A 14,425-nucleotide genomic window follows, 5' to 3' on the forward strand; every position below is an offset into this window, starting at 1 on the left:
ATTTGCGCCTTGTGACTCGGCACCACCCAGACAACAACATCAATTTCCACTAGTGATAAGTTGCTCTGGACTTTCCTCTTCATTAAGAAAACATAATTATGTCAGGGTGGAAAGTGAGTGCAGAGCTTTTAAATGGAATGAGAAGAGCTGATTTGATTGGCTACGATTGATGCCAGCACCCGACACAGTCACCGATAATTTATTCCTAATCAAACCTAGTTTCCAGCTCTGGCACAGGTGCCAACTGTGCCACAGGTGCCTGTTCCTGCATGTGCACAAATAGTCACATCCTGTGCACCCTGCACAGTTGACTGCACTGTGTACCATGCACCACTAATTCATCAAAATAGGAACAATTGGTTGTTTTTTCTCCACCCCTGCATGCATATTTTGATAACAGAGAACACTGGGGTTTGCTTTGAATCTGTCTTTGCAGAATACTTGACCTTATAAAAATACTTTCATTCTTTGTCCATAAGAAACACATCTAACCCCCAAATATGCCTACTGAGCCTTGCTGGACCAAAGATATCTTGATGGACTGACATTTATGTGCCGCACTACCAAGGCTACAGTAGCACCACACTGTTTGCTCCATAAAGTCTGACAAAATACAGTTTTTAAAGCAGAAAAAAAAACTTTAAATTGACTTTAATTTGTTCATGATTCATGCAATCCTCTGCAACCTACTGACCAAGCATAATTCCCAGTCCTTCCCATTTTTCCAAATGCAACAAAGTTATGCTATAGGCCTCTGGCTGCGAAATTAACATAAATATGTTACCTGTGATACTGTAAATCACTGGTTGCAAAAAAGAAGAAAAAAAAAAAGAACCCAATTTTGTCTATTTGCTGGCTACATACTGTACAAGCTAAAATGTAGATAAATGATGAAGACATAAGTATTGAGTGACAACTTTGCTTAATAAGGAGTTTGCTACAGCACTTACCAGAACTGTTGCCCGAAATGAAGACTGACGAGTTGTTACCCATCTGTTGTTGTAAGCTTAAATTGATGTTGGGCTGCTTTTCACACAGTAGCATATTGATACTGCCAATCATGTTCTTTTGGAAATCCAATGAACTAGCAGCTTTAAGGATCATGGAGTTCTGCAACCTGGCCATCTGGATACAACAATGTAAAAGTCAGGAATTTAGAAAAAACTGAAAAATAGCCATACCATCATAGAGTACAATTATGGATTCCTGTCTAGTGTACATGACACAGTGGCAACACTAACCTCCTCAATCACTGGTAACGCATCTTGAGTGGTTTTCCCCATCAGTGTCACTGCGTCTGCTGCATTCAGATTCAAAGCTGAAGGTACCTAAAGGAGGGCATGAACAGTTGATTTACAGAACAATACTGTAGCTACTACATGAATGGCAAACAAGGAAACAATCCAATGTATTATTATGCCTTATGTGTTACTATGCCCTAAAAGAAATATAATATGTATGTTATTGTACTGCAAAGCCAGTAGCTACAATTATGTGTCCACATCTGCGCAGAAAATACCAGTTCCATATCAGCCTTTCCACTGAAGATACTATATAAACTCACTCATTTGTACATCTCGACCTGTAAATTGTATCCTAAAATCATCCTCCCTGGCACTGGTTAATAAAAGTTGCATTAAAATGACAAGTGTTACTGTGTGTTACAGTAACATTCTGAAGGTACACAGTATGAATCCAATTACAAGAACAAAATTGCATGCCCTTTTAACCATTGTCATTTTCATGCATCAAGTGTCAAGTAAAAGCTGTACTAGGAGTGCCTGTATTATCTTTCAGCAAATACAATTACAAAGCTTAGAGACATATGCAAGACATAGGTCGAGAAAGACTAAGAGTGGGCAGATCAGAAGGCTGAGAGATGTATAAAGAAGGGTAATCCTGCAGTAGTATTCACAATTAGAAGCCCATTCAAGCACATTTGGGACAACAGCCTGGCTATTGATTGAGTCTTGCATACATTCATTTAGGATCACTTTACTCTCAGACACTAAGGAGGAGACTTAGTCAAAAAGCACAGAAGTCTCATACAATTTTGAGCAAAACAGCTGAAAATCACCAATCAACGCAAGGAGAGATTTCAGCAATGTCACATTAAGGAGGGAGATAAAGTGAACCATGGCACAAAAACGATTTCTCAAGCTCATTTGTTAAACTCAATTTTTAGTGCACTTTGTTCCACTTGAAGACTTCAATGGCAACCAGGTAAGCTGATTAGAAATATAATACTACAAGAATGATATAACCATACATATTTTTGAATGGTACAAAAAGTTAAGATTTGCTAAGTTAATGAACTTTCAAAGGGCATTATGCTATCAAAGATAGATTTAATAAAGACACACTTTGACATTTAAAAGACCACTCTTCCCTATTCATTGTGTTCTGAAACTATTTCCAGAAACCCAAACAAAGTTGTGGAGCCACTGTCTAAATCACCCCTACTGCTAAGTAATAAACCCTGACTTCTTCCCTTGTTCTTTTCTTTATGTTGTTGTTGCTATCACAATCATTCAGCAATATCAAGCTTTAATTGTGAAGGCTTGATGTTCTTTTCCATCTATTTGCTTGCGGCACTGAAGAGCCTTTCCACTATATCTTGTCTAGGCTTTCTCTTCTTCCTGTGTCTCAAAATGCCTGTGGGCTTAAAATGTTCAAATGCTATCTCCTACGAACTTCCTGCCTTATTACTTATTTATTGGATTTGTTGTCCCATATATTTTCTCTCAAAGATAAAATCAAAAGGAAAGTGCAGGCTTCTAGCATCCCAAAGGGAAGTCAGAGATTTAAAATAATTCAACAAAACATTGGTTCTAATAAATAATTCCCACCTGACTGCATGTATTCTAGTCAAATCACCGAAAGACACAGAGGTGCACACGACAATGGTAATGTTAAAAGCTTAGACATGGGACGTAAACGGTTTTCTCACTCAAAATGGAAGAAATTCAAATACATTAAAGTGCTCATATTATGCTTTTTGGCTTTTCCCCTTTGCTTTATTGTGTTATATATCATTTTTGTGCACATTATAGGTTTACAAAGTGAAAAAGCCCAAAGTCCACCCTAAAGGGACTTACCATCTCCAACAGAAAACTGCTCCAAACAGCTCTATTGTAGTCCAGCCTTTACTTCTGTGATGAACGTGCATCATTTTGTAACACACGTTATTATGCTCGCCTAGCTGCTAACATGGCACTCTTTCAGACTAGCTAGCAGTACTTACTGCGCATGTGTGACTCCCAACAAAGATGGAACAGAAGTGAGATGTCTCGCTCTGTAGCTAAAACAGAGCTCAACACACAGGGTGAAAAGAGGTGCTGCAGCAATGTGCAGTACAACAAATATATGGTGTTTTCTGAAAATTAAACCACATAAACCTATTCTGGTACAACCTCTAAATACAATTATGAACCTGAAAATGAGCATAATATGAGCATTGTAAGATAATGGTGCAGTAACAGCATGCTGCCGGTAGGTTTTGCCATAATTTGGATGCATTAGCAAGTTTTAACTTGAAAAGCTATTTCTTCATCTCTCTAAGTCACAGAGCCAGAAAGCATAAAGTTTAACTTTTAAATTGGTTACTCAATTGGCTGGGACCGAAATTCATTGTCTTTGAATTCAATTTACTGCAAGCCATGCGAGAATTATAGATAAAACAGACAATGTTCCCCAAATACTTTTAAACTGTAACAGTACGTGATTGATAGAATATCCATGCAGAAAATTAACTTGAGCAGCCATGTTTACTTTTTCTTATTTATCTCTCAATTTAGGGTGAATCTATCATAACTCCCGTAACTATGAAATGCCACAAGAAGGCTCAACAGGAAATTTTGACATAAAAAAAAAAAAAAAAAAACTTTCTATCAACAACCTCAACTACACTCAGTAGTTTAGAAATCATATTGTCTCAGCAAATAGTGAATAATGATGTTAAAGTGATGGTTCGAAGTAATTTACCCTAGGGTCCTTTGCACCATGACCTCGAGCCAAACACCCCCCCAGAAGCTTTTTTCACCTGGGTCTAACATTGGGCGAGTTAGCATAGAGTAGCGTTAGCAGCTGAATAGCTTAGCGCAGGGGCTAATGGACCCACGTTTGTATCTCTTAAATGACCCCACTAATAATGCCCAAAATGATACCAAAGGTCTACACTAGTATATATAGGTTATGCACTCATAAAACGATGGATTGGAAAGTTTGTAAATACACCAGAAGTTTATGTAAATAACACTTGCCTGCTGGCTTCTGCTCTCTGCTGTTGTTGTTGCTGCTGTGAGACGAGTGCTTAGGGACGTCTACAAATTACAACACCGAAAAGAGATGCAACAAAAATATTTTTTAATTTAACTTATTTTTTAAAGTGCTGTAATAATTAGCAGGAGACAAGTAATAATTGAGGTAAGTTTGGAGACATTACCTTATTTAATCATTAAATTAATAAATATTTTTGTTGCATCTCTTTTCGGTGTAGTAATTTGTAGACAGCCCTAAGCACTTGTCTAACTGCAGGTAGCAGCAGCAGCAGCAGAAGCAACAACGGAGAGCAGAAGAGAGCAGGCAAGTGTTCATAAACTTCTGGTGTACTTACAAACTTTCCAATCCATCGTTTTATGAGTACATAACCTATTTGTACTAGTGTAGAAGTTTGGTATCATTTCGGGCATTATTAGTGGGGTCATTTACGAGATACAAACGTGGGTCCATTAGCCCCTGCGCTAAGCTATTCAGCTGCTAACGCTACTCTACGCTAACTCGCCCAATGTTAGACCAAGGTGAAAAAAGCTTCTGGGGGGGGTGTTTGGCTCGAGGTCATGGTGCAAAGGACCCTAGGGTAAATTACCCCGAACCATCACTTTAAGGTATACAAGGTTTTGCAAAACAAATACATTTTTCTATCACTGTTAGATTTGAACAATGTGTGGTAAATGTTTTTAATGCAAATAATTTGATTGTTTTTTAAGCCAAGTTAAATCCAAACTGAAATTAAAAACCATTTTTGCACCAAAAAAATCATCATCAATCACTAGGTAAAGTACAGAGTGCTAAAGTTACAGGACTACTTGTTGATGTGAGTTTTAACAGTCTGGTCATTTACCATCACAACATGTGGACCCATGAATGAGAGACAGTCAACGCAAGCGAGACCAACTCTTTTGTATAGTGTGGAACAAGCACAGCACTGAGCTGTTCAGGCAGGAGATCTAACACTGACAAGTCAGTGCAAATATTAGAACGCTAGGCTTCCACTTACTCATAGTGGAGGCTCATTAGCCTAGCTTGCTCGGTTCCACTTTCCTAGTGGAAGAGAATTGTAACTGTACAATTGGTCATAGCAAATGGTTTAAAATCGTTAAAACAGTTTAAATTGGTACATAACTACAGCTATGTTAAAAATGTTTGGAGGCTATACAGGGCTATGACATGCTCCAGTCAGTGGTGCACAATGGAAGTTGACAGTGCATCTCCTGGCAACGCCAGCTCTCAAATGTAAGTCATGGGAAATGTGGAGGCTGAGACATCACAAGAGTTTCAAATTTACATTTTAATACCACCTTCATTAGCCCAGACAGTGTAATTTTTAAGGATGCTAGATGTGGGTAACCTTGCCAACAGGAATGAGGGCTTTTCAAATGTAGACATTATGGCCTGTGTTACTACAGTACAGTGTCCCTGTCAGGCCAATTAATATAAACCCAGCTTCCAAATGCATTCACTCTCCAACTTTTGTAAAAATGGGAAAATTGGGTCCAAGGTACTATGCAGGTCTCATCATTCTCAAATCAGACAAGTTGTGAGATTTGTTTTGTGGTGCGGGCGACAGCAAGAAAAGCTTACCTTAGAAAGCACTTTACTCTCATCCAGGTTTTGCAGAAGTACTTGTTGGGCGTTAATCAGCTGCCGTGGAGTGCGGGAGCAGCTGACATTTTGAAAAGCCACCTTTTCAGCTCTGCTGTTAAATTGGATATATTCATCCAGATTTGTCCCCTCACACAGGATGCTCTTCAGGTTGTCCGGACTCGAGATGCCCATCATCTGAAAAATAAATACAGACTTTGGTAGAAGTTGACAAAGAAAAGAACTTTGCATCGGACCATATTTTATTTATACATGTGTTGTGTCCTTTGGGTTGTTGTGCAGACATATAGTATGCTATATCCCATTTCAAAATAAAGTGTGACATAGTGTTTTCATTTTAATTAAGGTCTATTTTTCTTCGATCACCCTCAAATAAACACCAACATTCTGTGTGTATGCACACTCACAAAAAAATCTGATGCAAAAAAATTGTTGCATCTGATAATAAAAACTTGAAACTTAAAATAACAGTAAAAATGTGACAGACACATTAACATCAACACCCACACATACCAGATGCATATACACACAGACAGTGTTTTATTATACCAGACATTACACAGTGACACTAAGAAGCAAGACAGGATACATGGCCACAAGACAGAGAATGGCTCATGAACTGCACTAGGAACTTTCTTTCTGAGCACATTTGCAACACAGCACACTGAACCATGAGAATGCCTCATAAACAGTAGGGACATTTTAATCAGTGCACATTGTATTTAAGCACCTTTGCCAATGTCAGTGAAAGATAATGAACTTATTGCAGCTCATCTAATATTACTTGGTACATAACATACAGTACCATGGTATCAATTAGGGAGCATTTAGAGACGAAGACACCCTTATTGCTGTTGCAAGTTCATTTCATTCCAAATTACCTACTTTAGACAGCTTCAAACTACTTTTTTTTTTTCCAATCAAGCAAATGCTAGAGTTTAATGTGATTATGACTGTAAAGAGAAGGAGTCCCAGAGGCAGTTTACGACATTTGTACATTTCAAATATTCAAGCACAACGCTCTTGGCACATTCGGTCTTTTGAACATTTTGATAAAATTTAAATTCTTTTATTTACAGAAAGAGGTGGAAAACCATGTTTCGAAGCAGCTGGGATTCTTACTGGAGACTGTTTTCAACATGCAAGCAGAGTAGCAAAATGATACTCACTGGATTGAGTTTAATCCCAGCATTCATGAGACTTTGGACCACCGATGGTGGAACCAACAAATTCCCTTTCAGGTAAGTGGAGAAAGTTTCATTGTCTCTGAGAATACTCCTTAGGATCACTGGTTGAGCTTAAACAAAGATTGAGAATCATTACTATGGCAGAACAGCAATTGATACACAGCAGGGACACACAATCTGAAATACCGTGTGCAGTAGTGTAGTTGATGTTTACATGTGTGATGCTGACAACTGGTCAGATATGGGAAACTTAAAGTGAAATATATGTGCTTGTTTTTAAGCCGAGTCTTATTTTCATAGTTTTAGCCATAAATCGTCCTTACTTGCCATCTGCACTGCAGATATTTTACAGCATTTCTTTCTCTGCCTCCCTTCTTTGTCTATCTGAAACCCTGCATTTGATTTCCACTAGGACTGAAACGATTCCTCGTGTAACTCGAATAATTCGATTACTAAAAAATAATTTTGCCTCGAAGCTTCATTTAATCAACGTTACCAACGTTGTATCGCTCACGGTGTTTCCGCACAGATGATTATTACTGTTGCACACGCTGCTTGCGACACATGCCATGAAGACTGACAGTGCAGATTACAAAATGAAGAAAGAGCGTAAATAGTGAGGGGCTAAGAGAAGAGACAGGCTGGAGAACACGACAGAAAGTGTCCAAAGTTTGGAATCAGTTCAAACGTAATTAAAACGAAAACTCTGTACAGTGTGTAGCGTCTACTGCTAAATCAAACTAGCTTACCACAATAATAGCACAACGTAAATGCTTCAGCATCTCAACAGAAAACATTCAGTCTAATTTAATCATCCATTCCACAAAGCGGACCTAACAACGACTACCAAAAACAAAGACATGAAAATACGTAGTGGTGACCACAATTTGATCTAAAGAGCCGGAAAAACAGCCGATTGTTGCGCACTATTTTCTCTCACTCTCTCTCTCTTCACGTAGAAACAGCTGATCAATGATCTACTAGCATAAGTGTAACAGAGCTGTGTGACATTTGTAATCAAATTTATAAATGAAAATAGGTTGAGTATAACTAATATTTACATATAGGCTTATATACAGAGCAGTCTCAGGTTGAAACTTGTAGTTCTGAAAGTTAAGTTGCACAACTTCAGATAATGTTTATGTATGTTTAATGTATGCCTTAGTTTGAGGTTGTTATTGCATTTCAGAAAATGTTTTCTTTCATTGTTCCGTTTCTGAGAGATGATATTGTAAGCAATGTAGGCAATAAAAATCTTGCTTTTCCCAAAAATTAAACCAAACTATTGTATATTATTGCTCTTCAATAAAACAAAAGTATTTCTCATCCGACTCAATTAAACGATGGAATAAATCGATGGAATAATCGGTAGAATACTCAATTACTAAAATAATCCATAGCTGCAGCCTTAATTTCCACACTACCTTTGACAAATATGGGTGCATGAAGAGACATGTGTGAGACTTGTGTCATTTGCCCTAATTGACAACTATGCCAACCATGGAGGGGAGCCTGTTGTGTAACTAATAGGACAGCAGCCTTTTCATTTGTCTAACCAAAGCACTAGAGGATTCGGTTGTTGAAATGAAAAGGTTAAAGCTACAGTCCATGACTTTAAAAGCACTGCAGTGCTGATATAAACAATTGCCAAACTTGTGAAAATAAAATCTACAGTGAAACTAAATCATTTACTTTTAATGTGTGCATGTTACTGTAACAAATCAAGAATTCAGAATTCTTCAAAGCATTCTGATTTGGTTTTGTTTTACATGTTGCTTGGAGTGGCTTTACAATCTGATGAATTTGACTTAAAATTATGCTTGAACACTTGAGTTGAATGAATGTGGGAGAGGAGCGATTTGTTGCTAAACAGGTACCAGACTGTTAATCAGCCATTTTCCCCTGATTAGTTGCCCACAGATAGCCAGGATTTAAGAGAGACTGCTTCACAACCAATCGACTGTTCATTCGTACCCCCTCACAATGCTGAATAGCAGGGATCCTACTGAAGTATATACACACATCCATGCACATACGGTATCTATTCAACATGTGTTTTCTTCTCTCTGGGACTCCAGCATGTGCTGTTGAGATGATAAAGGGGTTACATAATTTAATTAGATTAGCCCTTTTGCAAGTGTAATACATGCAAGTCAGTCAATTATCAAGATGAGGGGATGAAGTGAGTTATACTGGGTTATTCAAGGTTCAATTAAGATAAATGTTGGGTAAAAATAACATCATCCTGTATTGTCCAGAATTAATTATGCTGTTTGCAGCACACTCTATACAACACTTCCTGATTCCTACTAAACACATTATTATGCCCCGCATGACTGCAGGAGCATCAGGGGGATGGAAAGGGTGCGATTATAGGGAAAAAGAACATGCTCTGGGCGCTTCCTGAACACGGTTGCATTTCTGATTGAAGTGACCACCCGAGTCTTTTAATCAACCTTTGGTAAAAACAAAAAAACGACAACACAATCACCTTTGCCATCATAGTCTTTTGATAGTACTCCATTCCCCATTCTTGTTAATGACCTTTTGTGCTCTCGCCTCCGACAGTGAATCCCATTAATTATGCCCAGGCTTAGATCTTTGATGGATTTAATCTTGTATATTACAAGCCAGCGACCCCAAAATGCAAATGGCCAACGAGCCGTTTGTTGAACAGCAGTACACCCCTCCCCTCCCCCTTTGTCTCTTTGCAAATTAGGTGCCGTATGAAAATCTGAATATCATCAGGCTAAATGAGCCTAATGCAAAGCAGCAACTTATCAAGACAAACGATCTGTCAGTCTGCACAGCAAATTGCATCATAAATAATCACGCGGCATTGTTTTTAAGGGATAAAGGGGAATAACAAATCCTCCAACTTGTCATCCACATGAAGGGGATACTTTCCTTGATGGAGAGTACTTAACAAAGACATAGGAGAGTGATTGTTGCTGTGAATCTTCTCTACTTATTACTTTTTAAACAATTACTCATTAGCAATAAAATGTGTATATCAAGAAAGACCAATCTGCACTTTGACTCTGTTGCTTTTCACCAATTTTCATGATTGTGTTTAATAATAACCTTAAAACAAGGTCCTTTGAATGAATAGTGCTATTGTTTTAAGGTCAGTGCATCAATAATTTCCATTCAAATTCTCTTACCATTACCAAGGTTAGACTGTGAGAGGACTGAATCCCACTGTTCGAGGTCATCTGCCAGCAACTGTGCCTTGCTGAGAATAGATCTGTTAACCAGGAGGGTTTGCAGCTCTATCAACATCCCAGCAATTCTGGTTTACCAGAAAGATAAGAAAGATCATTAACTGTTGTTTTAGATATAATCTGAAATTATAACCAAAAAGATTCTGTTTTATCCTGATGTATAATGTCTTAGACAGTTTTGCAAGTCACAAGTAAGTCTCAAATCATTGCACTGAAGTCCAAAATCAAGTCCCAAGTCAAGAAAAACAAGTCCCAAGTCAAGAAAAACAAGTCCCAACTCATGTCCACAGTCCTAAACTTTGTTTTTCGAGTCCTAAACAAGTCATAATGCAATATTCACCAAAACAGAGTAATAAATTACATTTACACAAATCACGAATGCCTGTATATATAATTTTTTTTTTTTAAACAAGTTTTATCAGTTGCTACTGAACTTAATAACACTGACACTACACTTCCACAGTGTTTTAGGTCTAAATGAAATAAAAAGACAAATGTAAAAAGAAATAAACTCACTTAATGAATAAATAATCTGTGTGTGCATGTGTGTGAGAGAGAGAACGTCACAGTTTGCATAAAACAAAAACATACACATTAACAGCTTTCCCACAAGGTTGTGTTTTTTCTGTTACTCCGGGTCACCCCATGTTTTCGCTACTTTAACGTTAGCAGATTGCGGCGCGTAGCCTTTTACTTTCATAGCCGATATGTCATCTTGTTTCAGGGAAACATAAAAATACTAGTTAGGGAGGGAACCCACCCGACACGGCGCCTCTGTTAATGAAATGATTTATCCTCGACTGTACGTTACCGTTCTTTGTGCAGCTTCAAATGTCCAACAAAGTTGGAAGTTGTTACATCTCCATAAGTAATTTTCAACCCACATGTTTTGCATATTGCAATCTGTTTTTTTTTTGTCGACCACCACATAGTCTTTATACGCAAAAAAATCATCTTTAGTGTCATCATTTCCAACTGGCACTCAGCGACATAACTTCACTTCTTCATGCTTCTCTCCGGTCCGCGGTCTTTCAGATTAGTTAAAGTGGATCTGGGAAATGATGCATTCATGAAGTATACTGTAGACTTGCTGGGGAATTGTTTCCGAAAATTAACGGAAATTAATTTATCTGTAAAAAAAACATGTTTTAAATAACATACTTTTTAATCTTTGAGTTTGGGGAAAGGTATCAAGTCTTTTTAAACCAAAAGGCTCAAGTCCAAGTGAAGTCACGAGTCATTGGTGTTAACGTCCAAGTCGAGTTGCAAGTCTCGAGTAGAGTCTAAAGTCATCAAATTTGTGTCTCGAGTGCAATCATGTGACTCTAGTCCACACCACACCTTGGTCTTAGAAGACAGAGAAGGGCACATCCCAGTACGTACATGGAGTTGTTGAAGTTGTTGACTTGGCCTGGTGTCTCCCCCGGTGTTGAATAGTTTAAACAGGGATTGTTGACGTTACAGATCATACCTTGAAGCCAGGGCAGCACGCCAGCCGATGGCATGGCTTTGTTTGGGTAGTGGCCTACAGGAATACAGGTGACAATGTACAGTATTCATGAACTCAGCTGCATTGCTAACACATCGTTGTTTGGATAAACTGTATAGATGCAGTGATGTCACAACAGGGGTAAGTCATTTTTTTTGTTCTTTCTAGATCATTATATTTTCCTCAAGATTTTGAAATATACATAGGCTTTGAGTTCTTAGTTATTATTGAAACCCCCATTTAAACCTGAGGAGATGTTCTGCTACTTTAAATGACTTGCGAAATAGAGTTCAACATTACAGCTGGGCTTGTACTTACATTCTCCTACATAAAGTGGCTGAGTGGTGGACCGCACCCACACCAGTATGAGGAAGAGAAACAGAGGCCATATCACTTCAACGACCAGCCGCACCTGCACAAAAGGATAAAGTGGTCTTATTTTCATAATTTGTTTATGAAATACATCTTTGGAACATATTATGGCTTATATCATTTGCATTGTTTTCTCATAAGTTAAAAATGTGACTTATGATCACTCGTAAAAGCAAATCTCAAAGCAAAGGTGCCTGGACTATTAATTATACTGTTTATGAGCGACTAAAATGACTTCATAAGGCTGTGTATTGATGTGAATGAGCTTACAATGTAGCTGCACATTCCATAGTCCATTTGTTTTGCGGTTAGTCTTGCTTTCACTCTAAGCACTTCCTGGATTGATAAAGAAACCTCTGCTTGTGATTCCTCAAGCCGAAGCCATCACCCGCTCCCTATCATCTCCGAGACACATTTAATCCTCTTCTGGATGAAGAGTACAAACCACTTCCTTGCTTTAATTCAACCACTTTAATACCTGCCAGAAGGTAGTGCCCCATGTGACATGCTTGGCTTTTATTTCAACCTTAGGGATGAAGAGCGAAACCAACAAAGCACAAATTGATGGCTTTACTTCTCCACTGGGTTGTTTCTCATATTTCTTTCCCTCAGTTGGCTTTGAGGAATATTCTAGAGACCAAGTACCAAGACCTTAGAGTTAGGAGGTTTGTTTATATATATATATATATATATATATATATATATATAGAAGAAGCAACGTGGCAACTCCCTCTCTATCCCTCTACTCCCTCTCTATCCCATGGGCCCACCACCTGTGGGAGGAACCGCTGGGGTCGGGTGCGCTGCTACACGGGTGGCAGTGAAGGTCAGGGGCCTCGACGGACCAGACCCGGGCAGCAGACGCTGGCTCTGGGGACGTGGAACGTCACCTCTCTGTGGGGGAAGGAGCCGGAACTGGTGCGGGAGGTGGAGCGCTACCGGTTAGATCTGGTGGGGCTTACCTCTACGCACAGTCTCGGTTCTGGAACCGTACTCCTGGATAGGGGTTTGACTCTTTTCTTCTCCGGAGTTGCCCAGGGTGTGAGGCGCCAGGCAGGTGTGGGGATACTCACAAGTCCGCGGCTGAGCGCCGCCCCGGTGGACGAGAGGATCGCCTCCCTACGCCTGCGGGTTGTGGGGGGGAAAACTCTGACTGTTATTTGTGCACATGCACCAAACAAGAGTTCGGAGTATTCGGCCTTCTTGGAGACTTTGACTTGAGTCCTGCATGGGGCTCCAGTGGGGGACTCCATTGTTCTGCTGGGGGACTTCAACGAGCACATGGGCAATGATGGAGACACATGGAGAGGCGTGATTGGGAGGAACGGCCTCCCTGATCTAAACCAGAGTGGTTGTTTGTTGTTGGACTTCTGTGCTAGTCATGGATTGTCTATAACAAACACCATGTTCGAACATAGGGATGCTCATAAGTGTACGTGGTACCAGAGCACTCTAGGCCAAAAGTCAATGATCGATTTTATAATCGTTTCATCTGATCTGAAGCCGTATGTTTTGGACACTCGAGTGAAGAGAGGGGCGGAGCTGTCAACTGATCACCATCTGGTGGTGAGTTGGGTCAGGGGGTGGGGGAAGACTCTGGACAGACCTGGTAAGCCCAAACGGGTAGTGCGGGTAAATTGGGAACGTCTGGAGGAGGCCCCTGTCCGACAGACTTTCAACTCACACCTCCGGCGGAGCTTTTCGTGCATCCCTGTGGAGGCTGGGGGCATTGAACCTGAGTGGACAATGTTCAAAGTTTCCCTTGCTGAAGCTGCGGCGAGGAGCTGTGGTCTTAGGGTCTTAGGTGCCTCAAGGGGCGGTAACCCACGAACACCGTGGTGGACACCGGTGGTCAGGGAAGCCGTCCGACTGAAGAAGGAGTCCTTCCGGGATATGTTATCCCAGAGGACTCCGGAGGCGGTTGCAGGGTACCGAAGGGCCCGAAGGGCTGCAGCCTCTGCCGTGAAAGAGGCAAAGCAGCGGGTGTGGGAGAAGTTTGGAGAAGACATGGAGAAGGACTTTCGGTCAGCACCAAGGTGCTTCTGGAAAACTGTTCGCCACCTCAGGAGGGGGAAGCGGGGAACCATCCAAGCTGTGTACAGTAAGGATGGGACACTGTTGACCTCAACTGAGGAGGTAATAGGGCGGTGGAAGGAGCACTTTGAGGAACTCCTGAATCCGACTAATACGCCCTCTATGTTAGAGGCAGAGCTGGAGGATGATGGGGGATCATTGTCAATTTCCCAGGTGGAAGTCACTGATGTAGTCAA

The 14,425-nt window shown here is 40.1% G+C and overlaps 1 protein-coding gene across 8 annotated transcripts in view; it reads right to left on the reverse strand.

Moving 5' to 3' along the window:
* LOC114546160 (ATP-binding cassette sub-family A member 1) overlaps positions 1 to 14,425 on the reverse strand; it is a 206,636-nt gene that overhangs the window by 139,542 nt on the left and 52,669 nt on the right. For 7 of the 8 annotated variants that reach the window (XM_028564839.1, XM_028564840.1, XM_028564838.1 and 4 more), the window contains 7 exons: positions 12,102 to 12,195; positions 11,678 to 11,819; positions 10,235 to 10,362; positions 7,053 to 7,180; positions 5,863 to 6,060; positions 1,242 to 1,328; positions 951 to 1,125 (listed from right to left, as the gene is read on the reverse strand). In XM_028564839.1, coding sequence (XP_028420640.1) covers positions 951 to 1,125; positions 1,242 to 1,328; positions 5,863 to 6,060; positions 7,053 to 7,180; positions 10,235 to 10,362; positions 11,678 to 11,819; positions 12,102 to 12,195 — 952 coding nt within the window. The remainder of the gene's footprint in view (positions 1 to 950; positions 1,126 to 1,241; positions 1,329 to 5,862; positions 6,061 to 7,052; positions 7,181 to 10,234; positions 10,363 to 11,677; positions 11,820 to 12,101; positions 12,196 to 14,425) is intronic. The other variant, XM_028564843.1, reaches the window with a different exon arrangement.

Source organism: Perca flavescens, chromosome 19 (genome assembly GCF_004354835.1).
Source record: "Perca flavescens isolate YP-PL-M2 chromosome 19, PFLA_1.0, whole genome shotgun sequence".
In the NCBI taxonomy this organism is placed as follows: Eukaryota; Metazoa; Chordata; class Actinopteri; order Perciformes; family Percidae; genus Perca; species Perca flavescens.